The sequence below is a fragment of the Nyctereutes procyonoides genome, unplaced genomic scaffold, assembly GCF_905146905.1.
Source record: "Nyctereutes procyonoides isolate TBG_1078 unplaced genomic scaffold, NYPRO_anot_genome, whole genome shotgun sequence".
Classification (NCBI taxonomy): domain Eukaryota; kingdom Metazoa; phylum Chordata; class Mammalia; order Carnivora; family Canidae; genus Nyctereutes; species Nyctereutes procyonoides.
Window position 1 is genome coordinate 42,338,568 of NW_026575024.1, and position 27,938 is coordinate 42,366,505.

Here is a 27,938-nt window from a genome sequence, read left to right on the forward strand (position 1 = left end):
GTTGCATATAACATCCAGTGTTCATAACCTCAAGTGCACTCCTTAATGCCCATCATCCAATTATCCCTTCCTCCACAACTCCCCTCAAGCAAATGTTTGTTTCCTTGAGGTCAGCATCGTTTATGGTTTGAGAGCCTTGAAAAAGACATTAAAGTAAGTTATGTTTAGTTTGCTTTGAGGGGTAAGTGCATGGATAACATCCATTTAAAAAGAAAAATAAATGATAGGGAAACAGGCAAAACTCATGAATATGAGAAGGAACCAATTGCAATTGAGAAATGTAGACTTTGGAATGAAATCCCAAAGAATGTGATAAAAATCTAGCCTGGGTTCAGTTGAAGAGATAATTATTGAATTGAAGAGAACACTGTTTATTAAAAACCTACAGCAAACATTCTTCTTTTTTTGTGGGGGAAAAGTGTAGTTGACATACAATGCCACATTAATTCCAGGAGTACAACATAGTGATTCATACATTAAGCTGTGCTCACCATGACAAGGGCAGTCACTATCCATTACAATGAAACATCATTACAATATTATTGACTATATTCCCCATGCTGCACCTTTCATCCCCTTGATTTATCCATTCTATAAGTAATCCCCTTTAAATACCCCTCTTAATCCCTTTCACCTTAATCCCTTTTCCCATCCCCTTCCCCTCTGGTAACCCCCAGTTTACAAAACATTATTCTTAATGCTGAAACTTTGATGGCATTCTCTTTAATGCTGGGTGGAATGAGAATGCTGCCTATCAACTCTTTTATTTGATACTATGCCACATCTCATAGCCAATGAAATAATTATAAATCTAAGAAAAGATACATGAGAATATCAAGGAGAAAATTAAAAAATTTAGAAAAGACATAAAAGAAGTCCTGAATGAATGGAGTTGCCTCCTAAATTCATGGATGGGAAGATGGAAAAATATAAAGATATCAAGTTAATCTGTTAATTCAATACAATTTCAACTAAAGTCTCAGTACTATTTTTCCATGAAACTAGACCAATGATCCCAAAATTGATATGGAATCACAAAGGGCCAAGAATACAATAAGACAAAGAAGGAGGAGGAAGAGAATGAGTATGAAGAAAAAATAAAAGAGAAGGTAAAGATGAACCACAATAGCAAGGTGAGGAAATTTTGCCTGCCAAATATCAAAACAGTATAAAACCATAATAATCATGAGAGAGAAGGATGAGCATAGGGAAAGAAAAAGAAGACCGAAGAAACAGAATAGAAAACCCAGAAGTAGATTCCCATATAAAAGAATTTTAATAAATGACCAAGATGGCAATAAAAACAATAAAACAGGGATAATGTAATGTTATTCAATAAATGGTGCTAGTTATTCATAGGGAGAAAATAGGTTTCCACCTCACACACTGAGCATAAATAAATTCTAGGAGAATTATGACCTCAATGTACATTCATCTTTTAGAATTAAAATGTAAGAGAACATCTTTATGATCCTGGGCTAAGGATGGATTTCTTAAACAAGACACCACAAGGAAAAGGATAAGTTTGAGAAAACTAAGTTAAAATTAAACTTTGGTTCAAAATCACAATAAAGTTAAAAGACAAGCCACAGACTAGGAGATACATACAAGGTGTATAAGCAAAAAGGGTTAGTATCCAAAATATGTAAAGAACAGCTACAAATCCATGAAAAAAGATAACTCAATAGAAAAAAATGGACTAAGGTTATATGCAGTTAATTAACAGAATGCCTGAGCTTACTCATGTATGAAAAGATGCCCAACATTCCTAGCAATGAAGAAGTTACAAAACAGGGGATCCCTGGAGGGCTCAGTGGTTTGGTGCCTGCCTTTGGCCCAGGGCATGGCCCTGAAGTCTTGGATCGAGTCCCGTGTCGGGCTCCCTGCATGGAGCCTGCTTCTTCCTCTGCCTGTGTCTCTGCCTCTCTCTCTCTCTCTCTCTCTCTCTCTCTCTGAATGAATAAATAAATAAAATAAAAATCTTAAAAAAAAAAAAAGGAAGCTGCAAAATGAAACAATGAGATACATTTCACAGCATTTGGATGAGCACAAATGGTCAAGTCTGACAATATTAAAGTTGGCACTCTCCCACTTAACAAGAGATATATATCCAAAAAGCCTGTTTTCACCCTTACATACACACCCCAGAGAAACTGTCACACATGTGCACAAAGTAATAATGTACAAAATGTTTCTTTTCAAATTATTTGTAATAGCAAGCAAATTGCAAACAACCTACATGCCAATCACTAGGAGTCTGATAAGTAAACCACAGCATACTTATAAATGAACTACTGCACAACACCACATCACAGCACTAAAAATGAATGCACCAGAAGTTATGAATGAACCTCAGAAATTCAAGTGAAAAACACAAATTTAAAAGAGATTATATACTGTGAAACATTTATATAGAACTTGAAAACGAGCAAGTAGTGGCATATATGCTTATGTATATCTGATTATAAAGTAATTGTATAAAAAAAATGTACATACATTCCAAGCATCAGCTTAGTAGAGGTGGTCGCTTCTGAGGAAGCAAAGAGAGATATGGCCTCGGGGAGGGCTTTGATTGTATTGGTAAAGAGTTATTCCCTTACAAAATTTTTCCCCTTAAAAATTTTTATGCCAATATAAAATGCATGGAATGTACACTTGTTATTAAAGATTCCTATGGTCATGTGAATATGCAGGATGCCTAGACTCGTAATGCATAGAAATACACACTTTGCTTTGCTCAGGAAGGTGAGGATTAGGCCGGAGATCATAACTGTACTACATATTTGCCCTGCCATTTAGTTTTGTATGACCAGAGTCTCCATGACAATAAGGGTATATGTTCTTCATTCTACCTATCCTTTTCTTCCCTCAAGGGTTAATTTTCTTCAAGACATATGCTTTAAAGTTTAAAGCTATATGGTCTATAATAGAATGAAAGTAGGCACATGGTCGAAAGAGATTTAATTTACCCTCATGGGTAAAATGATGGTATCTTAAGAGGATATTATATCACCAAGTCTTCCTGACCCTATGCTCTAAATGTCTCTTGAATCAATTTCCTATATTCTCTGCACACTGCTGCTGCCCTAGTTTTCCCTCTTACCATCACAGCAATGGCTTTGTCTTCCTGCTCTCCCTGAAAACCAACTACCATTTTGTTAATTATATTATGTGTGATAATGGCTTTGTGGATATTTAGGATACTCTCATTCTTTTAGAGATATATAAGCAGTTTTGGAAAAAAAATCTGTATTTTTCTTTAAGTTGATTTGCAAAAAAAAGCTTAATCAAATATGGCATAGTATTATTTGTACATATATGCACAGAACTAAGGAATAAAAACAACCAGATGTCTATTGGTAGATGATCCATTGGATAAACTACAGTATACTCACAAAAAAAATCTAAAGTATGGAAAACATTTGGCTTTGAAAGAGTTGGGTGGTGGCCATATGAGATTCATCGTGTTATTCATTGAATTTGTTGGTATTTTTAAAATTAATAATAATAATAATAATAATAATAATAATAATAAACTGAGCCGAAATAGAAGCATCAAAATGTCAGCCAGGCCCAGTGCTGTTAATAGAACCTTTTCTACCCACCAGCCAAAGAGTGTGCATTAAATCTGCCAATGCCCAAAGGCCCTCTCACCCACCAAACAACCCTGAGAACTAGGGACAGAATAAGAGATCAAACAAGACAGACTTTCTTTTCTATTCTTCAAGGCTGGCCTTGTCCGATGTTCATCACCCCCACATCCTTGTTGTCACCCAAACATCTCTTTGGTATTGATGGCACCCTTCAAATTCACTTATTTCACTTATTGAATTTCTTCTTCTAGAGACAATCTTGAGCAGCAGCTACTAACAAGAACCATTCAATAAGAATAAAATTAAAGTGCGCTAGTTCAGGTTATGCCAGCAGCTGTGACAAATACTTCCCCAAATCTTAGTGGCTTAACACAAGAAAACTAATTTATCATTTGCCTACCAGCTCCTCCGTGTATTCCTCGTGGAATGGCTCCCCTCCAAGGGGTGATCCAGGGATGTGGGCATCTTCCATCTGTAATACTCGTTTCTAGAGTTACCATGCTTGTCCACAAGCTGCAAGAGGGGAAAGAGCACAGATAAGCAGTCATGAGCAGTTTTTATGCCCTGAAGCAGCATACATCCCATGTGCCCACATTGCATTAGCATCATTCAGTCCCATGGCTGCATGCCAGTGCAAGAGAGCCTGAGAAAAGGAGCTAACCTGGATCCCAGGAAGAAGAGAAAATGAGCTTGGTGATCAGTTAGCATTTTCTGCCACCAACAAAAATCATGTTGCAAAGTAACAGACAATGTTGTACCAAAAAACTTGGAGTAATGGTACTAATAAATGAGTGAGCTAAAAACCAGTGAAAACTGGTTAAGTTACTTTTTGTAGTAGTCAGGGTCCTCCAGAGAAATAGAACCAGTAGGATATGTATACAGAAAGAGATTTATTATAGAGAATTGGCTCATGCAATGATGGAGGCTGGCAAGTCCAAAATCTGTAGGGTGGGTTGGCAAGCTGGAGACCCAGGACACCCAGTGTTCCAGGTCAAGTCCAAAGGCAGTCTGCTGAAGAATTCTCTCTTTGCCAGGAAGGCCACTCTTTTTGCTCTGTTTAGGCCTTCAACTGATTGGATGAGGCCCACCCATATTATAGGGGACAATCTGCTTTACTCAAAGTCAACCAATCTTCTCCAAAACACTGACACAGAAACACCCAGAATAATGTTTGACCAAATATCTGAGCACCCCTTGGCCCTGCCAAGTTGACACATAAAATTGACCATCATGCTTGTTATCTGCAGCTTTCTGTTAGCCAGGAATAGAGGATAGTCAAGGGCATGGGTAAGAGCAGGGGTTTGGAAGCAGCAGCCCTGAGTCTGATTTCTGGTTCTGTCTCCTGAGTGAAAAGTGGCCCCTTATCCATATGCCTCAGACTCTTCTCCTTTATAAAGGGGGCACTGATAGTTTATATGAGGAGTAAATATAAAAACGTGTGTACCTCTCTCAGCACAGTGCCCAGCCTGTGGTAGGTATAAATAAATGAGAGTTGTTGTATTTGCCTACAGTCAGTATATCCTATAGTTTGCCTTGAATGGAGTACATATAGAGGTACATGCTTTTGGCTAGAATGGGCCAGAGGGAAGACCAAATCACTCTAGTGAAAGGCTAACAATGTCAAAAGAAGGGGTGTGCCTGGACTGTCTCTCTGGAGATCCCCAGGGTCGAGGCAGTGCCTCAGGTGCTCACTTAGACACCTCCATGGCCACTGCAGCTGTCTGAGGAAGCCCCAGTGCAATCATCATCATAGTCCAGATTTGAAGCCCAGTCCCCCATGAGTTAACCATGGATAGTCCCTCTTGCCTTGTTTGTCCACTGTATGTATGAGTTACCCATTGCCAAATAATGTCACATAACAAATCATCCCAAAACTTAGTATCTTAAAACAGTAAGCACTGAGTATTGCTCACACATCTGTAGGCCAATTGGGCAGTTGTGTTGATCTGGACCTGGCTCAGCTTGGGACTGGGCTCACCCATGCATCCGTGGTCAGTTGGCAAACTGGCTAGGGACTGACTGGTTTAGGATGACCTCTCTCACATGTCTGGAGGGCAGAGGGCTGCCAGCCAGGGTACCAGGGGTAATGGGCTGCTTGGCTTTCACCATTCAATAAACTTGCCTAGGTTTGTCCACATGGCACCTAGGCAGGATGTCAAGAGAAGAGAAGCTGCAAGTCCTCTGGAGGGGTAAGCTCCTCATTTCCACCACCTTCTTTTGGCCACAGCAAGTCACATGTCCAGCCAGATTCAAGAGAGGAGAGAAATGTACTTCACCTCTTCATGGAAGGAGCAAGAAAATCACATTGCCAAGGACATGGCCCCGGGAGGGTCAGGGGTTGGGGCCATTTTGGCAATGCAACACGTCTGTGATTCCTGAAACTTGCTTCCCTCCCACTGACCTTAGTTAAAAGGAGGCTGGTTGAGCAACTGACATTTGTTCCTCACCCCCTATAGCTCTACATCTGACAGTCTTAGGTTTTATTCTAGAGGCAGGAGGGAGCTATTGAACATTTTTTTAAAAGATTTTATTTATTCAGGAGAGACAGAGGGAGAGCAAGAGAGAGAGAAGCAGAGGGAGAAGCAGGCTTCATGCAGGGATCCTGACTCAGAACTCGATCCTGGATTCCGGGATCATGACCTGAGCCAAAGGCAGACGCTTAACCACTGAGCCACCCAGGCACTGCACTACTGAATATTCTTAAGAAAGCAACGAGGCCAAATGAAAATGGATTTGGAAAAAGAGTTTCTTGACATTCAGGGGAGCAGGCACATTTGTCTGAAACAGTCAGGAAGGTAGGAGAGAGAGAAAGGTATTCGAGGCTATGAAAACAGAGCCTATGAAGGCCCAGGGGTGTGTGTGGAAAGACCTGGTATCCTGAACAATGGTGGGAACCTCCACTCATTGTTTATAATTAATCAGCGTTGCCTTAGCAATAAAATGTTTCTTCCCACATGTTACTCTGGATAGCCCACAACATTTGTCTTCCCAATTAAAGACCAAAATTCAGAAGCATTCAGCACCTTTAATTTGCCCAAGCCAGTCACACGCACGCATCCTCTGGCCTTTGGTGAGCAGTTTGCAAGCATTGCTGGGAATGTAGTGGGGTAGTTCAGTAACTGAGTGTTGGTCTCAGATCTGGCCCAGCCACCTTCTCACTGTGTGCCTTTGGGCCAGCACCTCCTGAGATTCAACTCTGACATCTGTAAAATGGGGCGGTACCTTCTCATAACCCTCCTGAGAGGATGAAAGGAGGTGAGGCGAGAAAGGCACTGAGCTTACTATCTGGTGGTGCAGAACTGCCGAGGATGTGGCAGATAGATATTCGTTTTCCCATCTCCTTTATCCCCTAGACCAGGGTTCCACTTGTCATGCAGCCTCCATCAGTACATCCGTGTTCTTCTCAGGTGCTGGCCAAAATATTGACTCTCCCAGGCCAGGCCTACTTGCATATTTCAAGTCTTGGAGAGATTTTGACAGGGCAGATTATTAAATAATAAGGAAATTAGTGCTCAGCCAAATTAGACAGGACATTGATTTTTTTAATCTTTTATTTAAATATTTATTTGTTCAACATGAACCAGACAGCATGCAAGCCAGCCAAATTTAATCAATATCCATTAAAGTTCCATTTTAAAATATATGCATACATACCTGTAGAGTATATGTGTACTTTACATCTGCTACGTACTTTATGTAACTATATATTTAAATATATAGTATATGGATTATATAGAATGTATAAGTATATATTACCTATAACTATATAAGTATATAACTATACACTGAAATAAGTACATCAGAAGTATATCTATGAATCAAGATAAATACATAAAGCGTATATATTTCATTATATGTACATATACACACATACATATATACACCTACACACACGTGTGTGTGCTTCTGTGCTGTTTTTCAGAACTTATTTGGCATTTCCTTCAGCATCTGGAATAAGGTGGGCTGTGAAAGCCAGGTCCATGGTAGACTCTCCCATCAAGTTAAGCCATAACTGAGCACCTTCTCAAAAATCTCGAATGTAATCCATAGAAAACTTAAAGACAAGTAGATAGAAAACTTTATTTTCACAGATATTTTACTATAAGGGCCGTCTCTGCAGTAACCATGAGGTTTACTTGGACCCAATGTATAGATTTGTCCAAAGGGGATTTGGAGCCCATGAGATATATAGCTTTTTTAGAGGCAGGATTTACTTCTGCTCATATCAAAGGAAAAAATAATAATATTTCTTTTCTCCCCTCCCCCATCCTTGGGTGTGGATTTTTTTTAAGAGCCGGTGCGATCAATTGCTTCGGTTGCCCCAAGAGGAGGTTGCAAAGAGTACACTAGACAATGATGCAGAAGTTTAATCTCCTAGGGCCATGCAGCCAATAAGCGCCTCCACCCTACGTTTCCTTATGTATGCCATAGTTGGAATAGTGAGTGGAAAAGCCAACCCTCACCACCCATCTCTTCAGCAGGCCGTGCTGACACTATTCCCGCACGCTGAATAATGCGATCCATTATCCTTTAGCTGCTTCCTGGACTGTTAGAATAGACTTTTGGGGATTGGGGCCAGTTGTTTCAAATGACTTGTACCATCAGAACCTCCCATATCTTGAATGCTGTTTAGGGTTAAAGCACAGCATTCTGATTGACTCCGAGTTTATACTTGTTTCAGTTCTCTACTGTGACTTAACAAACTACCCCAAAACATAGTGGCCTAAGAAAGAACAAACATTTGGGCACAGACTGTAAGCTGGGTAGGGACGGCCTGTCTCTCTCCACCTGCCACTGACTGGAGTGATCTAGGTAGGTCAGGAGGAGGATGGTTCACCCCTCACATGTCTAGGAGCCTCACTGGAGATGGAAATTCCAGTCTCTCTCTCCCCACATGGTCTCGTCCATTTGAGGTTACCCCCAAACTCTCCTACGTGCCCAGTAGAGGCGAGCAGAGCTGCCTGCCCTCTTAAGAAATGATACAATCATCTTTCCTCTGCATTCTATGGGTCAAAGCAAGTCACCAAGCCAGCTCAATTCAAGAAGAGAGGAAATGTGCACAGGAAGGATAGAAGTGTTTAGAGTCCTTTGGTTGAAGGCAGGAGAGAGCAAACAAAAGGGAGAAAATTAATGGTGTCTGTTGCAGATAACAGTCTAGAACATAAGCCATGAAAAAGTCTTACTCAGAATCCTAAGGCTGGGAAAACCTTGGAAAGATTATTGAATAAATGCCCAGGGTTCTTAATCTGGTCAGCCTCAAAGGTTCTTTGAACCCCTTGAAATTGCATGCAAAATGTTGCCAGTGTATGTTTTCTTATTCCTGGGGGAAGGGAGGAATCCACAGCATTCCACATGCCCTTGAAGGAGGCTATATTCTAAAAAAGGTAAGTAACCATTATTCCAGAACTGAAAGGCAGCATTGCACGCCTGTGTAGAGAACCAGGCTTGAAAATAATCAGTAGCTCACAATTCTAGTGCTTCAAAAAAAAAAAAAAAAATCAGAAGTGTTCTAACCAGCACAAACCTGTCATAACGTGCTCGGTTTTCACTGGAAACCTGTAAGTGTATTTTCTGCAGGAAGATACTAAAAACTTTAAAAATCAAACTTCAAGGGTGAAAATGCTCTGAGAAGCTTCTTTATTGTAGAAACAAGTCGAGGTGAAGAAGACAGCTAGGAGAGAGAGGCTGAAGAAAGGAGATACACAGGAAGCGTGTGTGGGCCTTGCGCTTGAGGTCGTTCTGGAATGTTGGTGAGGGTGAGGTCCAGAGCCAATCGCCAAGAAAGAACTCTTGAGACGTCTTTGGTGCAAAAATGGGATTTTATTTATTTATTTTAAAAATATATTTTATTTATTTATTCATGAGAGACACACAGAGAGAGGCAGAGACATAGGCAGAGGGAGAAGCAGGGTCCCTGTGGGGAGCCCGATGCGGGACTCCATCGGAAGACCCCTCGATCAAGACGTGAAATGAAGGCAGACGCTCAACCACTGAGCCACCCAGATGCCCCCCAAAATGGGATTTTATTAAAGCATGGAGACAGGACCCGTGGGCAGAAAAGTGCTGGATTACAAGCCTGAGAACTGACTGATTATAAATTTGGGAGTTGGGGAGGTTTTCAAAAGGACTTTCACATGCAAAAGAGGACCTAAAAGGTACTGGAAGCCTTGCCACGGTCAAGCTAAAGTTGTTTTTCCCTCTAGCAAAACATTAACTTGACATAGTTGGGAGTTTCCTGGAGGGAGGTCACACTCTGCCTGCCTCCAGTACCGGTCAGTGGGCTGCAGGTAATGAGGACCTTTAGTTTTACCTGCATTTCCTTTTGCCTTTGTTTTTCACCTCACTGTGGAGGGAAGGTGATGTTAGGGCTCCAGGAAATCCAATCTATGGCTCTCTGGGAGTTAGGTCACTGATAAGAACGCTTTTTCATGTAAATCACTAAGCCTTTTGTAAACTGAGGGAGACTCAGGTCCTGCCGACTGGGATTTCCCAGAGTTAACCATTTGATTTTTTCTTCTTTTAGCTTCTGGGCAGCCAGGAGTGCGTGAGGAAGGTCACACACATCCCACCTGGGGGGGGGGGGGGGTTGCGGAGTGTCAGCTTGTGCTTTGCCCTCAGCTTGCCTTCTGCTCCCTCCTGGTGCCCACTGGGGCTAGCTAGATCAGTGAAAAGAACCAAATTGCTTCCAGTTGACACAATTTAAGGAACCTCCGTGAAAGTCCTGACGCCCTGTCAAACTTGCCTTTGTTTTTCTTCGCAGCCACGGGACCCGATGTGCAGGGGAGGTTTCTGCCGCGGCCAACAACAATATCTGTGGGGTCGGAGTGGCGTACAACTCCAAGGTCGCAGGTAAGCTGTCCTGCCAAACAGCAGGGGCCGTGCGCCAGGAGGCCTGACACTCTGGTCTCCAGCCTGGCGGGGGCCTGGCAAAAATTCCCACTGGAGCAGCAGAGCTGGGACTAGTAGATTTAGCAAGAGGGGGGAAAATTTTTTTTTTTTAATTTTATTTATGACAGGCACACAGTGAGAGAGAGAGAGAGAGGCAGAGATATAGGCAGAGGGAGAAGCAGGCTCCATGCACCGGGCGCCCGATGTGGGATTCGATCCCGGGTCTCCAGGATCGCGCCCTGGGCCAAAGGCAGGCGCCAAACCGCTGAGCCACCCAGGGATCCCAAGGGGCAAAAAATCTATCTGGCAAAATCAAACAGATTTTTTTTTTTAAATTCGAGAGTGATGTAAATACAGAAAACTGCATAGGTCAGGAGCACAGTGAATTTTCACAAACTGGCCACATCCATGTGAACCATCAAGAAACACAAAAAAGTTACCAGCACCCCAAAGCCTTCCCCACGTCCAGTTAATGCCCATATACACCAGAATAAGCACGGTCCTGATTTCCAACAACAAATAGTGGTAATTACCAGTTTTTAAACTTTAATATGAATGGAATTGTGCTGACTGTACCCTTTTGTGTTATTATCAGTAACGTTTTAATTAGACTCCAATAAAGATTATAGAATATAAGAAGATGTGTACGAATTATTGTAAACATAATTCATAACTCTTAAAAAAAAGGTCTTTTCTTTTTTCTTTTTTTACACTGTGCATCTCCTCTCTAAGGAAATTTATTCTACCTAAAACCTTTGTATGAAGTTCCACGGGAAGGATATTTAACAATTTCACCTTTACCCGGAGCTTTAGAAATGAGGGTGGCAGATAACTAGAAATTTAGAAACCAACATCCCCCTCTCCAAAAAAGAGCGGGAGAGAGAATGAGAGGGGTCCCTAAGCTGTCAACAACATGCTGAAGACTGGAGTGGCTCCTGGCACAGTCCAAGATTTGCATTAAATTGGATCTTAATTTATTCAAAGCTGAGTCACTCAAACTTGTTTTTCTTTTTTTACAACTGTCTTGGTATTTTTTCCCTAGCAATTTAATGGAACCATAAACACACTTTGTGCTGACACTTGCATTTCTAGGACCTAAATAAAGATAGAGCAACCTATACAAACCTACCCCCAACCTCTTTCAACACTGTTTGCTGGGAGGCTTACCTCAGCTCAGTGCAGAATTTCACAAAAGAACACATCTGGAGAGTCTGCAATGCAAATAGGAGAAGCGTTGCCCTTTGGGTTTCTGCTCTCTTTACTTTGTGTGCATTCAAAATGCTGGCATTAAAGTGTCAGAAGCCATTATGAGCTCCGGGGAAAGAATAACTCCCAGTTAATAATTCATAATCCAGGCTCGGACCTTGGGTGATATCTGAGGTGAGGTAGCTTTTCCATTCACAGGGTAAACTGGAAGCAAATGAAATTTCATTTTTTTAAGATTTTATTTATTTATTCACGATAGACAGAGAGAGAGAGAGAGAGAGAGAGAGAGAGAGAGGCAGAGACCCAGGCAGAGGGAGAAGCAGGCTCCATGCCAGGAGCCTGACGTGGGACTTGATCCCGGTGCCCCAGGATCATGCCCTGGGCCAAAGGCAAGCACCAAACAGCTGAGCCACCCAGGGATCCGCAAATGAAATTTCAAACCTGGATTTCCCATTCACAGTGATTGTCTTCAAAATAATTTGGATCTCAAAGTATAGTTTCAAAATGCCTTTGGAGCTGGAAGTAACTGGGTTTCTTTTTAACAAGGGATCTTTTTTTTGGTGGGGGGGGATGTGGGGGGTGGCGGTGTACAAGGGATTCTTAGAACTACTGCCTTGCAAAATTGAGTGAGGCTCAGCTCAAGGCATTAGGAGGGTTTACTGGTTTACTTTCTCCATCTGCCTTCTATCCTTTTCTCTATTATTGCACTTTGAAAACATCTGAGCAGCTCATCAAATGTACCTAACTTTCCTGTTCTTTTCATTTGAACTCCCTGAAACAGAACCAGGAGACAAGGATTTGAGTGTGTTAACCTAAGAAATAAGAGAGCCAGATTACTTTGCCAGCAAAATGGGTTTATTCAGGACAACAGAGAATTATAATTCAGGACATTGCAAGCCGACAAAACCACAGGCAAGTCCCCCAAAGCTGAGGAATGTTATTTTGGAGGAAGTTGAGAGGGCTTGTTTCGCAGGAAAGTCCATTGGAGAAAAGCGGGAGCTCGGGGTGACGGTGTTTCTCCTTGGCTGATCTGCAGAGGTAGCGGATTTCTTGCAGGAGATGCAAGGTCCGTCTTTTCCAGCTGGGGCCTTATTGATCCTCTCCGGTTGACGACGCTACTGAGAGGTGTAAGCGACAGGTCTTCCTGCACTTGCTATGGAGTGATGGGGATGGGGCTCCCCCTTCTGGACTCCCGATGCCATTTTAGCGAAGTTTCCCTTCATAATTTTGACGGGAGCAAGGAGTTTCTTCGGGAGGGAAAGAGGAAGAAAGACAGCGAAGGGAGGGACGCCAGCAAGGGGTGTGCGGACCAGCTGGTTGCTGCTGTGCACAGGCGGGGCCCTGGAGGACCGTGGGGACGCCCCGGGTGAAGACGCTGCGGCGGTAGCCGCCACCCCCCAGCCCCCAGCCCCCAGCCCCGGTCCGGGACCTCAGCGCCCCGCGCGGCCTGCGGCTCCCAGGGCCGGAGCCTGGATCCCGAGGCGGAGAACGCACCCCGGGCCCGGGCAGGTGCGGCCCAAGAAGTCGGCCTCAGCTGCGGGCTGGCTCCCAGGCCCAGAGGCAAGTGGGTGCAGCCCGGTCACTCACCGACCAGACCTGGCGGGGGCTCGGGTCTCACAGCAGTGCTCGGGGGTTCCCGAAATAGCCCAGAGCTGCGGGGAGGCCTGCGGGGCCCCACAAAGCCTTCGGGCGCAGGAGCCCCCTTCGCCGCCGCCGCAGCCGGGTGAGACCCCCGTGGGCCCCGCCGTGGCGCCCGCAGCGTGGTGCCTGCAGCGTGGTGCCCTCGGGGTGGTGCCCGCAGCGTGGTGCCCTCGGGGTGGTGCCTGCAGCGTGGTGCCCTCGGGGTGGTGCCCGCAGCGTGGTGCCCGCAGCGTGGTGCCCTCGGCGTGGTGCCCTCGGGGTGGTGCCCGCAGCGTGGTGCCCTCGGGGTGGTGCCTGCAGCGTGGTGCCCTCGGCGTGGTGCCCTCGGGGTGGTGCCCGCAGCGTGGTGCCCTCGGCGTGGTGCCCTCGGGGTGGTGCCCTCGGGGTGGTGCCTGCAGCGTGGTGCCCTCGGGGTGGTGCCCGCAGCGTGGTGCCCTCGGGGTGGTGCCCGCAGCGTGGTGCCCTCGGGGTGGTGCCTGCAGCGTGGTGCCCTCGGCGTGGTGCCCTCGGGGTGGTGCCCGCAGCGTGGTGCCCTCGGCGTGGTGCCCTCGGGGTGGTGCCCTCGGGGTGGTGCCCTCGGCGTGGTGCCCTCGGGGTGGTGCCTGCAGCGTGGTGCCCTCGGGGTGGTGCCCGCAGCGTGGTGCCCTCGGGGTGGTGCCCTCGGCGTGGTGCCCTCGGGGTGGTGCCTGCAGCGTGGTGCCCTCGGGGTGGTGCCCGCAGCGTGGTGCCCTCGGGGTGGTGCCTGCAGCGTGGTGCCCTCGGCGTGGTGCTCTCGGGGTGGTGCCCTCGGGGTGGTGCCCGCAGCGTGGTGCCCTCGGGGTGGTGCCTGCAGCGTGGTGCCCTCGGCGTGGTGCCCTCGGGGTGGTGCCCGCAGCGTGGTGCCCTCGGCGTGGTGCCCTCGGGGTGGTGCCCTCGGCGTGGTGCCCTCGGGGTGGTGCCTGCAGCGTGGTGCCCTCGGGGTGGTGCCCGCAGCGTGGTGCCCTCGGGGTGGTGCCCTCGGCGTGGTGCCCTCGGGGTGGTGCCTGCAGCGTGGTGCCCTCGGGGTGGTGCCCGCAGCGTGGTGCCCTCGGGGTGGTGCCTGCAGCGTGGTGCCCTCGGCGTGGTGCTCTCGGGGTGGTGCCCTCGGGGTGGTGCCCGCAGCGTGGTGCCCTCGGGGTGGTGCCCTCGGGGTGGTGCCCTCGGGGTGGTGCCCTCGGCGTGGTGCTCTCGGGGTGGTGCCCTCGGGGTGGTGCCCGCAGCGTGGTGCCCTCGGGGTGGTGCCCTCGGCGTGGTGCCCTCGGCGTGGTGCCTGCAGCGTGGTGCCCTCGGGGTGGTGCCCGCCGTCCCGCGCCCGCTGGCTCGTCCCGCCACCCCCGGGCCGGCCTCCCGGGAGCAGCGCAAGGAGTTCCCCGGGAGGAAGCTCTAGACTGTCAACCGGGAGTTACAGGAAAAGCGGAATTTCAGCCTCCTGGATCTCACACTTTGAAGGGAAAGATTTTGTTCCTTCCGGCTGCAATCCCAAAAGTTGTCTGGTTTTTACGGCTCTAAATGAGCCGCGCGTTTCCAGAGAATCTGTCCTTCGGCGGTGTCGGAGCTGGGGTGTCTCGGGCGCCACCTGGTGGCCGGAGGAGATCATTGCTGATCCCTGGTGTTGGGTCACAGGTAGCGAGGCGCCAGAGCTCTCCCTGCGTCCCGGGCCTCTCTTCAGCCTGTCCTCAAAAAAGGACTGAGTTAAGGTGCGGTGGAATTTTAGTCCAGGAATGGGAAAGTGGAGATAAGATGATTAAATGAATCCTGTGAAGGGAGAGAAGGAAAGAGTCCTACAGCCTCTCTTCATCTGCCTGTTAGCCTGTTGGGTTTCTCTTTGATTCATAAACTTTGCTCATTTTTCCACTAGGCTTCCTTTCTCTTTCTGATTTGCACACCTTCTTGGTATGTCCTAGATCTTGGCTCCTGGTCAGTTACAAACGGTGCAAATACCTTCCCCCCAAACTTTCACATGAGGTCATTGGTCTACCTGGATTCCGCCTACGCGTGTTGTCGTGCTGGCTGGGGATCCAGTTTTATTTTCCTCCAAAGGTGAGCCAGTGTCCCTGATAGCATCTGTTCAGTCATCCATCCTGTTCCTTCAATTTGTGGTGCCACCTTCCTCGTACAGTAAGTTCCTGTACATACATGGTTAGTCCCTGGGTAAATATAATTTAGATAAAACTGCCTAGTAAGTATAAATTAGGAAGCTGTAGCCACACTTCTACTGCTGGGCCTTTGAATCTGCTCTTCCCTCTACCCAGAATACCTCCCCCATAGGCTTTACCTGGCCACTGTCTTGATCCTGTACTTCTCTGGTTCCCCACTGCTTCCTACAACATCACCTCCCAGACTAGCTTCCTCATCCTCGCTTGATAAGGCGTGTGCAGTTTTTTCTTCCCAGCACTAACTGGGAAGACATGACCTGTCAGTTATTGCCCATATTCTTGCGCATGTTGATTTGATCAATATCTTTCTCCTCAGGCAGATGAGTCTCCATGAGGACAGGGGCCATGTCTGTTTTCTCTAACCTCAGCACCTAGAACACCTCAGCACCTAGATCTGGTGCACAGCAGATGCTTGAAGCCTATTTGCTGAGTGCCAGAAAGCAAGGAAGGAATCAAGACAAGGAAGGGTCAGTGATCAGCAAGAGATTAATCGTTAAATGAGAGAACGGATGGATGAATGGGGTTGTGAGATTAAGGGCATAAGGATTATAGGACCCAAAGCTGATAGAATTTCTGTCAGGAAGCAAAAGTATGTTCTCTCCTAGCACCATCCCACCTTTGCTACTGTATCTCAATCAAATTAGTTCCAAGGAGACCTGGGCCTTCTCACACCCTCTTACCACTTCCCTCCTTTCCAGTGGCACCATGGTAATGTCCTAAATTCCAGCACCAACAGGAGAGCTGCCCTAGGGCCCATCAGTAAAGAGAAACAAGGGACTCCTTTGCCCCTACACCCTTGGCTGCTCCAGGCTACCGAGCACTACGACCATGCATCCACCATGTATCTTTCAGGTGTTGTTTGTCTACATAAATAGAGTGTGTAAATCTCCAGGGGCACATCTTTTCCACTTATTCATCAGAATCTTAAAATCTTTGGCCCCAAAGATCCTTTATTTTTTTAATTTAAACTCAGTTAATTAACATATAATGTATTAGTAGTTTCAGAGGTAGAGTTCAGTGATTCATTAATCTTGTATAACACCCAGTGCTCATTATATTGCGTACCCTCCTTAATGTCCATCATCCAATTACCCTGTCCCCTCAATTCCCTTCCCTCTAGCAACCCTCAGTTTATTTCACATGAGTAAGAGTCTCTTATAGCTTGTCTCCCTCTTTGATTTTGTCTTGTTTTACTTTTCCCTCCCTTCTCATGATCTTCTGTTTTGTTTCTTAAATTCCACATATGATTGAGATCATATGATAATTGACTTTCTCTGATTGACTTATTTCACTTAGCATGATACCCTCTAGTTCCATCCACATCGCTGCAAATGGCAAAATTTCATTCCTTTTGATGGCTGAGTAATATCCCATTGTGTATATACACCGCATCTTCTTTATCCATTTATCTACCAGTGGACATCTGGGCTCTTTCCATAGTTTGACTATTGTGGACATGGCTGCTATAAACATTGGGGTGCAGGTGCCTCTTTGGATCACTATGTTTGTATCCTTTGGGTAAATACTGGGTAGTGCAATTGCTGGGTTATAGGGTAGCTCTATGTTCAACCCCACAGATCTGTTAGCCCAAATACCCACTGATACTTGGGTAAGGATAGCAACAAAATACTATTAACAATAATAATAATAGTAAATAACACATACTTTTCCAGTGTGTCAAGCACAATGCAAAACTCTTTACTCAACCCTTTATGCAATCTTACCATGCACTTATATATATATACATATATATTATATAAACAACATATATATTATATATTAGCATCCCTCTTTTTTGTTTATTTTAGATTTTAGTTATTTTATTAGATTATTTATTCATGAGACAGAGAGAGAGAGAGAGATGCAGAGACACAGGCAGAGGGAGAAGGAGGCTCCATGCAGGGAGACCAATGCGGGACTCGATCCCAGGTCCCCAGGATCAGGCCCTGGGCTGGAGGCGGCGCTAAACTGCTGAGCCACCCGGGCTGCCCATTAGCGTCCCTCTTTTACAGAGAACAAAAGTGAGTCCCCATAGCTTGTAAGCTGTAGAATAATTTTGCAGCCAGCACAACCTGGGCCAGAAATTCTACCCTTAGTCCCCACCCTAAAATGCTTGAACAACTTCTCTTTTCCTCCCCTTCTGCTATAACCTGGATCCAACCTGGAGCTGCATACTTCCAGTGATGAGGAACTCACTCCCTTCCAACATTGTTCCACCTTTTGAGATTTGTGACTTTGAGAAATTTCCTCCTAAAATGAGGTCTCTCTTTGATTCCTGTTGCCTGTTTTCATGTATATGATTGTTACTACCTCTTCTCGATAATACATGCCAGGGAAATCTTAGTGCTGTCTTGAAGCTTTAATAACTTCAAAAATACATACATTTGAAGGTTCAATTATTTCCATTTCCTTATCCACTTACTTTTATGAATTTTGAAGAAAGAGATGCATTTTAGGTTTTTGACTTGAAAATGCCTTTATTCGGAAACTATTTAAGAAAATAACCTAATTCTTTACTTCTTTTTGATTTTTAAATCAGTGTTTGACATCTTCAATCAAAGGGACTGAGACAAAAAAATTAAAATTAAAAATATAGTATTGAAAATTTGCAAAACCATCCAAAATGCACAACAAATATAAATAATGAGCCCTTCAAATGATGTTTCTTGAAAGTTTGTTAGATTTATCCTTCTGAGATTATTAAAGCCTTGGGAGATGCTATCTCTTGTTGCCAATCCCTTTCAGGACTCAACCATTATTGCTGGATGCCTACCACGTTCCCAGTTCTGCTGTGGGTGGTGGGACACAGATAATGAGCAAAGAAGCACAATAATACCAGATAATAATTGCTTCTATAATCAAAACAAAGCAAGGTGGTAGAGAATAACCAGGCCGAGGACACAAGTAGCAACTTGAGTTGTAGCAGGTTCTTTAGCCCGACACCTGGGCTTCTGCAGAGCTCCTTGGAGCAACCCCAGGTGGCGCCAGTTGGTATTGGCCTTACCTGCCTTCCTTGTTAGGTCAGAGCCCATAGATCTTTGCATTGAGCTTTGGAATGGGATCTCCTTTGTTCAACGATTCTGAAAAAGAGTTTGAAATCCATACTGTTGACCATCATCAAAATACCCTGAAATTTCTCTGCCAGCAATGAATTGACTCCACATATTTGGCCGATAGAGCTCAAAACATTTCAATGAGTTCATATATATTTTACCTGAGTTTTAAAATAAACCAGTGAAAATTGCACATTAGCACAATGATGAACGTATTTTCAGATCCTTCAGATCCTTAGGTCAGCAAGGATTCACTCCTCAGCCTGCAGATTAATATTCATGAGCACAAAAGGGGGTGGTAGGCGACACTGAGGTTTGTGGGCAGATGCAGCATTTGCCTGCGTGGGAGTGTAAGTTGGCCTTTTGTAACGTGAGCAGGGGGTAGAAAGGATTTAGCTCAAATCCCTAGGCCTTACAGCTCTTAGAGAAGGAAGTCATGGAATCCCCATTGGTCATTAGTGTAGTGATCAGACCTGCATGGTGGGAGGATAGAAATGTTTGTTGTGAGCACTGCGTTTCCCCAGGCCTTTGAATCACACCAGCGGAGGAGAGCATTTTACATCTGTAAAGACTGTAAAGACACAGAGTCCTAGCCCCCTGGGCTTCCTTCTCTCCCTTTGTGTCTTACCTTTACTCTCTTGCCTTCCCTTTTTCTCTCTTTTTTATCTCTCTCTCTCTCTCTCTCTCTCTGTCTGTCTCTCTCTGTGTAGCTCCTAAAGCATCCAGGGACAGAGGAGAGAGAAAACCCTTGGGTCACCCTGAGCCTCTGTCTTGGCGACAAATGGTGCAGTGGCTTGCAAAAATGAATACTGTCCTCATTCAGTTAATGTATGCCTCATTCCTCCTGAGCTTAACAAGATTAAAGGAATGTCGGGCGCCTGGCCCCAGAATATGAATGAGAGCCTTGCTTCCAGTCTGTGGCTGCCCCTGCCTCCCTGGACACAGAAGCAGTCAGATTAATGCACACTGGCTCTGATGTTCTGTGCAGCATAAAGAAAGCCAGGGAGGGCAGGAAGAGGAAGGAGGCAGAGAGACAAAAGCTGCAAAGTGAGAGGGCAAAGGGCGGGGCTGGATGCACCACACTGGCTGGATGAGGAAACGCAGTGTTGCCATCAGTGGGCACAAGGGACAGTCCAGGCCTACTCCAGCAGGGTTGAATTTCTCTCACCTTCCAGTCGAAGTGAACTATTCAATTCAGGTCATCTGCACCCTAGACAAGTTCAAGACCATTTGAGTGTCCTTCTTGCAGGCAAGTGAATACCAGCTTCCCTGCTCACAAAGTGGGCACAACTTCTTGCCAAAAGAAGCTGCACTATTTGGTTTACTCTGTGATCTGTTGAGCACTGTTGTTGAGTACATTTTTAAAATAAATAAAATACAGGGAGGACAAAAGCAAAATGTGAGGTTTTAACTTCTTATCCCTTATAAAATGAACCATAAAGCTTATCTTCCAAGGGCACTTGGGTGGCTCAGTCAGTTAAACATCTGTTTTCAGCTCAGGTCATCATCCCAGGGTCCTGGGATAAAGCCCCGCATTGGGCTCCCTGCTGTGCGAGGAACCTGCTTCCCTCTCTGCCTCTGCCTGCTGCTCCCCCTGCTTGTGATCTCTCTCTTTGTCAAATAAATAAAATATTTTCAAAAATCCACAAAAAACAAAATTTAGCTTCCAGAAAGTTCAAACTAAAGATTATGCACATTCTTTTCGAGCTTCTCCCCAAGAGAAAGGATACTGATTATTGGACATTGGTCAGCAAGAATGGTGACCTGATTTATGGGTAGAGAAAACCCATAAGTGGAAAACCTTTCCTGTTATTATTTGTTCTTCTGGACCTGTCATTTCTGTGAGGGGGGTGAAAAATCAACTAAAGTCATGATACTATGCATCTATTCACCAAATATTTATCAAGCTTAAAATAATGCTGATAACGTAGGACACAAGAAAAGAACAAAAGAGACACATGCTCTGTAATCAGAGATTTTGCTGTCTAGTGATGAATGTGTTGACCAAGAAGAACTATAAAGCCACCAAAAGCGTTTATTTGGGTCTTAGGGATTGCAATCAGGGAGACACAGAGTGTCTCCAAAGTGTGCTCCAAACTGCAAGCCAGGAGTGTGGGTTTGTACAGGCAAAATCCTATAACTTGTTTTGAAAGAATTAGTGTTGGTACTGACAGAGTTCAAGGGAGTATCTAAGGCTGGCTCTTCAGCTAACAAATTCTACTTTATCTCGGTTTCAGTCCAGAGTAAATGGATGTTTTCCAGGAGGTGGTTAAGGTGCAATCAGCAAGTCATAATTGACAAGTCAAAAGTCCATGGTGTTCCAAAGATTGAAATAGGAGATGCACAGAGGCCTTGTTTCCTCAGTGTCTTCCCCACCTATTCTGGATGCCTCTCTTAGCAATGCTCACTTTGGGTTGTGATCTCCTTCCACCAAAGAAACTTCACAAATAAGCAATTATACCAGAAGGCTGAAAGGGTGGTGTTGGAGGGTGTGGGCATGGAGGGTGCGGGGGAATTGGATCCAGAAAGACTGCTGGGGAAATGCCTACTGCACACATAGGTTAATCAGAAGAAGGATGAGCACTGGGAGAATTGTATGCAAACACAAGGGGTGGGCTCCGGACACTGAGGAGGAAGCAGACCCTTAGAGAGAAGACAGTTTCATGTCAACTTGACAAGTCCTGCAAGAACCTGTCTTATCCTTATTTAAGTGGACTTGCATGCCGTGTCAGAGAGTGATGCTCAGGTCATAGTGTCCCTTGACCATGGTAAATAGAGTTAAGAGGTGCCAGGATCCAGGTTTTGACTGTGTAGAGCCCAGTCTCCTCGCTTCATAACTCCCGTGGAAAGAAAGACTTAGGCCAGCTTTTCTAATATTCTAGGCTCTTACCCACGAAAGAGAACTAGCATTCCAAGCAGAGAACAATACAGCCCCAAACAGCAATGTCTGGAGGATAGTAATAGAGGGACAAAGTGCCCATCCCATTGGCTGCTGCTGCATTAACTCTGGAGACACTTGTCACGGACACTCAGAGGGTGATGTGAACTATGGGTGCCCTCAAGTGTGCCCCTGCTGCGTCCCTGTGTACAGTTCAGGTTTACTCACAATCAAGGACTGCGGGACCCGGTTCTTTCTTACTATCCCAGCAAGAAGTTACTCCTACAAGTTGTTGGAATAGCACAGACTTGACATAGGTGATGTAGGGGAGAAGGGGGAGGGCGGGGGGCTGTATCATATACTCCATTACTAATACATTTCAGAATGACCCATTCAACATTTCTGTCCTTCCCAAAGCCCCTGCCAGCTGCCAGGCAACCTGGAGTCCTCTTTTCCTGATTCCTGCCAGCCTTTGCCCCTTTCTTTGCCCCCTAATCTCCATGGTTTATTATTAAATATTTAAATCAATTGCATCCCCCCCCCACTGTCCTGACAGTGGGTTTATTTCTCCAGCAACACGGCTTCCCTGCATCTGTCACCACCCAGTCACTGAAAGCTGAGCTTCCGCTCAGAAACAGACGTATCAGGGAATCTCTTCAACAAAGGTGGTCTCTCCCCATTAGAAATGCTAGTAAAGTTGGTGGGGGGAACAACTTCTTCAAAGGGGTACATAACGTAAGGTGTGCGAGGAGGCCAAAAAGGACGGAGTGGCACAGTCTGTGTTCCTCCTTCATCCTCTGAGGCTGCAGCCTACACGTATCCTGAGGTTGGACTCGAGATTCCACAGTGTCCCCCGGGACACCCGGGTGGCAGACCCTCCACCACACCCAAGACCCGAGCCCTCATCATCACCCCCCACACACACCTGCCCTGTGTCCAGTGCACTGAGCCACCAAAGTGTCTCCTGCCCACACGGGTCCACAGGTATCCGGATGCTGGACCAGCCATTCATGACGGACATCATCGAGGCCTCATCCATCAGCCACATGCCTCAGCTGATCGACATCTACAGTGCCAGCTGGGGCCCAACAGACAACGGGAAGACGGTGGACGGGCCCCGCGAGCTCACACTTCAGGCCATGGCCGACGGCGTCAACAAGGTAAGGCCTTTCCTGCGACCACCAGGCCCAGATCCAATGGGGTGGGGCGGGGGCTGCCGGGGGTGGGAGGCATCCAGGGAAGGTGATGAGAATGAAGCAAGGGGCAGGGAAGGAGGCAGAGGTGGGGCTGTTACCCTGTGCATTAGCTCAGGGCCTCCGAGAGATGGACCCCCAAGCAGGCTTAGCAGTGCAGATTTATTGCAGGGGGCTCCCTTAAAGGGTAAAGAGGAGAGGGCAAGAGGTGCCTTCGGACGGTGATGCCAGCCTGGCCCATGCAAAGGAGTGGGGAGGAAGGAGGGTCTCCCTGGGGGCCTGTGCTGGCATTGCCACTGTGCCACATGTCAGCTGGGAGCACCCCCAAGGCAGTGGGGGTCTGGGTACAGTAGGGTGGGGGGTCCAGAGGCAGCAGCAGGGTTGCGGCTCCCCTGTGCTCTCATGGCAGGAGTGTGAGCCACCATTTTCTAGGCTGCCCATCCCTGATATTAGCCCAGAAATGGATGGGGCCAAGTAAAAGAGACCAAGGCAGAGTGTCCAAAGGGAGGCCAGCTGGGTCATCAGCCCATGTAAAGAAAGAAGTCCCCTCCCTACAGTCTCAGGGCAGAGGTCCTCTCTGACAAGACATGAGCCAGGCCCCGTGATCAGAGCCTTCTGAGTTCAGGTCCCACAGGGCACTCAATGTCTGGGTGTATCCGCAAATGACTTGACCTCCCTATGCCACTGTTTTTTGCCTGTAAGATGGTGATAATCAGATTTCTCCTGGGATCATTGTAAGGTGTAAATGACATAAATAGGCCAGTGTTGGGCCCTGGGAAGTTCTGCGGGAAGGTGTGGTGTTTACCGAGGTCATTATGGACACTTAACGAATCTCCCCAAAACTTTGTGGCATAAAGCACGGTGTTTTAGTAGGCTTGTAGGCTGTGTGGGTGAAGAACTCAGGGCAGAGTGGGGATGGCTGGTCTCAGCTCCCAAGAGTCCTGGGCCTCAGATGGAAGGCTCCAGACTTGAATTGCCAAACTGTTGTGTCTTCGAGCGCTTTTATGATCGCCTAACTACTCACCATTGGTGCCACAACACCAAGCGCCCAGAGTACTTAGTCATTTTGCCTTATTTCGTCTTGTCTTCAAGTGATAGTGATGCCCTTTCCATCAGGGCATCAGCCATAGACATGGGAATCACAGGTCCCAAGATTACAATGGTGTGTAGAGTAAGAATAACCAGATCCTAAGTAAGGGAACGACAAGTATGTGAGGTTTAGTAGACGGACCTTTGGAAGCACATTTTAGGAATTTTTAGAAAGTTTGCTTCTTGGATTTTAACCAATTTCAAATGGATGAAATGGTTATGGCCATATTTGGATATATAAACTAGCACTGTTATAAATGAGCTGCAAAATACATCTGTTCTGTTTATGTTTGAGTTATTTACAATCTGTGTGAAATATACATGAACTTACTACTTACACATTTATATCGCTAAAGTAGGTATGTGTACGAAACACCCCAAACCCAACAGCTTAGAAAAATAAAAATATTGAAGAAAGAGTGGACAACTGGAGGCTGTTTTTTTGTTGTTGTTATTTTAAAGAGTTACAAAATGCTAACATTGTGTTTTGTTTTATTTACTGCTTTCACTGTTAAATCCCACAACTTGCTCATCTTATAACTGGAAGCTTATACCCTTTGACCTACGCATGGCATCCCCAAATCCTCTTCACCCCTCAGCCCCCGCCCCTCTCAGTTTCTATGAGTCTGACTCTTTTTTAAAGTCCACATATAAGTGATACCATACCATGAAGCATTTGTCTTTCTTTGGCTTATTTCACTTACCATAATGCCCTCTAGGTCCATCCATGTTGTCATAAATAGCAGGATTTCCTTCTTTTTATGGCTGAATAATATTCTATTGTGTGTGGTGGGGGGGAGATATATGTATATATGTATACCTTTATGCATTCATGCATTGCTGGGACACTTCAGTTGTTTCCATGTCTCGGCTACTGTGAATAATGCTGCAGTGAACATGGGGGTGCAGATATCTCAAGAAGATAATTTCATTTCCTTCCGATTATCCCAGAAGTGGGATTTGGGAGTCATATGGTAGTTCTGTTTCTAATTTTTTAAGGAACCCCCATACTGTTTTCCACAGTGGCTGCACCAATTTGCATTCCCACCAACAATGCGCCGGGGTTCGTCTTTCTCCACGTTTTCACCAACACTTAGCTTTTTGATACTAGTGAAGGCAACTTTTCCTACACATTTCCTGAGGTCAGAAAACATGAGTTTTCCACACCGCTATCCTTAAAAACTGGCCTAGCACTTAAAAACATGGTAGATCAGCTGTTCAATATGTAGTTGTGAAATTAATATGTGAATGAAATTTGATGGGTGACACTGGGTGTTATATGCTGGCAAATCAGACTTCAATTAAAAAAAGAAATTTAATGGTTGAAAGATTAAAAGTCACATAAAAATCTGTAACTGTAGTGAATATCAGTGATGCCCACCTCCATCTCCTTTATCAAGCTTCAGGTGGGGGGTGGGGAACTCTCAGATGCTGATAACTCCCTTCCCTGGAGAACTGCCCTGGCTGATGGGAGACCTTCATCAGATGGTTATGCCCACACACACACTCGGGGGGCAGCCTACAACAAATGCCTGAGTTGGGGGTGGAAGAGGCCAGCCTGCTTGCCCCAAGTAGGGACCACTCTGAGCTATAATTTATGCTCCAGAACCCCCAGTGAATCAGGCCAAGGCTTGACTTTACTTGAGAACATATCGTTTTGGGATTCCTTCCACTCCCTCGTTGACTGATGTCCCCTGAGTGCTCATTCTCAACACATCTGTTGGGCCCAAGTCCCTAACTTGGACTCTGCTTCTAGTGAAACTACTCTAAGTAAGACATTAGCCCACTGAGGTTCACTCTTTCCCTTGGCTGCCAGGAAGCTCAGAACTAAGTTTGTGCCTAACAATGTAGGGGTTTGGGGGCTGAATTTTCTGCTATCTCATTTTCTCCCCTCTCTTCACCAACCATGGCCTCTAAAATCAGTCCTTAGCTTTTGTTCCCATGTCCTTTTTTGTATTCCTATTGAATCCAAATCTCTGAATACTAGGAAGTATAAAATTTGTAAAAGAAATTCATAAAATGAGTTTTGTCTGATTCAGTTAAATTTAGGTGTAAGAAATTTAACTTTGGGATCCTCAAATTGTTTCTTACTTCCACAATGCCTAGTCTTCATGGATTAAACCATCTCATTGTACAAAAATTGACAGAGTCTAGGTCCTAAACAATAGGAAAGAGTAAGTCAAACAAACTGCCACCTCTTAGGGGCGCCTGGGTGGCTCAGTCCATTAAGCATCTGCCTTTGGCTCAGGTCATGATCCCAGGGTCCTGGGATCAAGCCCTGTGTTGGGCTCCCTGGTCAGCAGGGAGTATCCTTCTCCCTTTCCCTCTACCTGCCATCCCTCTTGCTTGTGCTTGCTCACTCTCTCTCTCTCTCTCTCTCTCTCTATCTCTATCTCTGTCAAATAAATAATACAATCTTAAAATAATAAAGTACCATCCCTCAGAGCAGGTATCAGCCAACCTTGGCCCACAGGCCAGACCCAATGTACTAGCTATATTGCAAATAAAATTTTCTTAGAACACAGCCAGGTTGATCCAGGCCTTTGTGTCTTTGCAACCATGATTTCTCTTCCAGTCATGGTTGTCATGGTCTCCACATGCAGGGAGGCACCTGGAGCGAGTGATGATGCAATCATCACTCAGAACCACAGGCTCTTCTGCTAGCCTGTTCCCATCTCCACATAGCTTCACTAGACAGCCAGTGTTTCATGAAAGGGGGAGGCCTCTGTTGCAGGGATTTTTTTTTAAAGAATTGGCATGAACAGGTTAGAGAGCTGAGCTTGACAGCTGGGAGACCCAAGTTCTCACCTCAATCCTGTCCCCTGTTGACCTTCGGACTAGTCACTTGGTTTCTCCATGCCTTACTTTCTTCTTCGTTAAAATAGTCCACGTCAGTGGTTCTCAAAGTGTGGCCACTGGCCCACCTGCAAGTTGGTGAGAAATTCAGACCCTCAGCCCCACCCACCAACCCACCTGATGTATCAGAGCTGCGTTTTAACAAGGTCACACTCAAGTTTGAGAGGTGCCACGCTAAATGATTCTAGAATATGTATCTCATAATCCTAAGATACTAAGACCACAGAACAATGTGGCTTTAAAAATCCCCCAGTGACTAGAAAAGGTCAGTAGAAGTGACTCGTTTTCTGGAAGTAATGGCACTGCACATCCCCATCCAGATGTTAACCCCTGAAGGCATTGATGACTAAGCCAGATACTCTGGTTTGTCTCTGAGCTGTAGGAACAGAAGCCCAGGTAGCTTAACTGATGGGGTTTCTTGTAGGGATGCATGAGGAGGGGCAAGGGCAATGGGATGGATTCAGGCAGGATCTCATACAGGCTGGGACCAGACAAATATTCTGCATCGAACATGGCTGCAGGACTGGCCACTGAGTGTGTGGAGATCCCCATGGGATCTGATAGAACTGGGGGCGTGGGGAGGGGTAAGAGGTAGTGGTAGCACATTTCAGTGCCTCAACCCTTAAGAGTTTTTAAGATGAAACATTTGACACACAAACAGCTTGTTTGCTTATTGCTTGTTTGCTTATTGGCAAACAGCCACTGTGTGGCTGGAGAGAAATGGTTGCACATCCAAGCCCAAGACCAGGTGACAAGTACCCTGGGGAACACTTGGCAGATGTCTTCCTTCCCCAGCAGACATGGATTTCCACTCAGAAGGGTTTTTGACACCCAACACCAAAAGAGAGACATATAGGTGACATCTGCCCTCTGTCTGAATTTACAAGGCACATGGCATTCAATGCAGCACATTCCCGAGTGGCTCCTGTCATTTTCCATGGACTTCTGAACTGTTCCCCACATCTAAAGTCTGGGTATTTCTCTCTCTTCCATCTGTAGCCTCCTCCCCTGCTGCAACTAGAAAGGCCCTTTCAAGTGTGATTGTTCTGGAAAGCATGCCAACTGTGCCAAAACTTAAAGAGAAAAATTGTTATGACTTGTCTTTAGAAGACAGCATGTAAATATTTTAGAAAGTGAAGTGAGTATGATGAAAAATACATGATTTCTCATTCGACTTTCCCCCAAGCTGTGGGAATGGTTCTTTTCTTGTTTCAAGGTGACATTTTTTTTTAGACAGAATCATAGAGTCTCGTGCATGATGATGTATTATACTTGAGCAAAGATCTCCTCTCAGTTATCTGATCAGCTCTAAAGGAAAGTCCACTTTGGAAAGGTAGTGTCCACCTAAACGAAGGAGTCAGATAATT

General features: G+C 45.7%; 1 protein-coding gene across 1 annotated transcript in view; it reads left to right on the forward strand.

Moving 5' to 3' along the window:
* PCSK2 (proprotein convertase subtilisin/kexin type 2) overlaps positions 1 to 27,938 on the forward strand; it is a 255,650-nt gene that overhangs the window by 191,497 nt on the left and 36,215 nt on the right. Inside the window, exons 7-8 of the mRNA XM_055343431.1 lie at positions 10,354 to 10,442; positions 22,418 to 22,593. Coding sequence (XP_055199406.1) covers positions 10,354 to 10,442; positions 22,418 to 22,593 — 265 coding nt within the window. The remainder of the gene's footprint in view (positions 1 to 10,353; positions 10,443 to 22,417; positions 22,594 to 27,938) is intronic.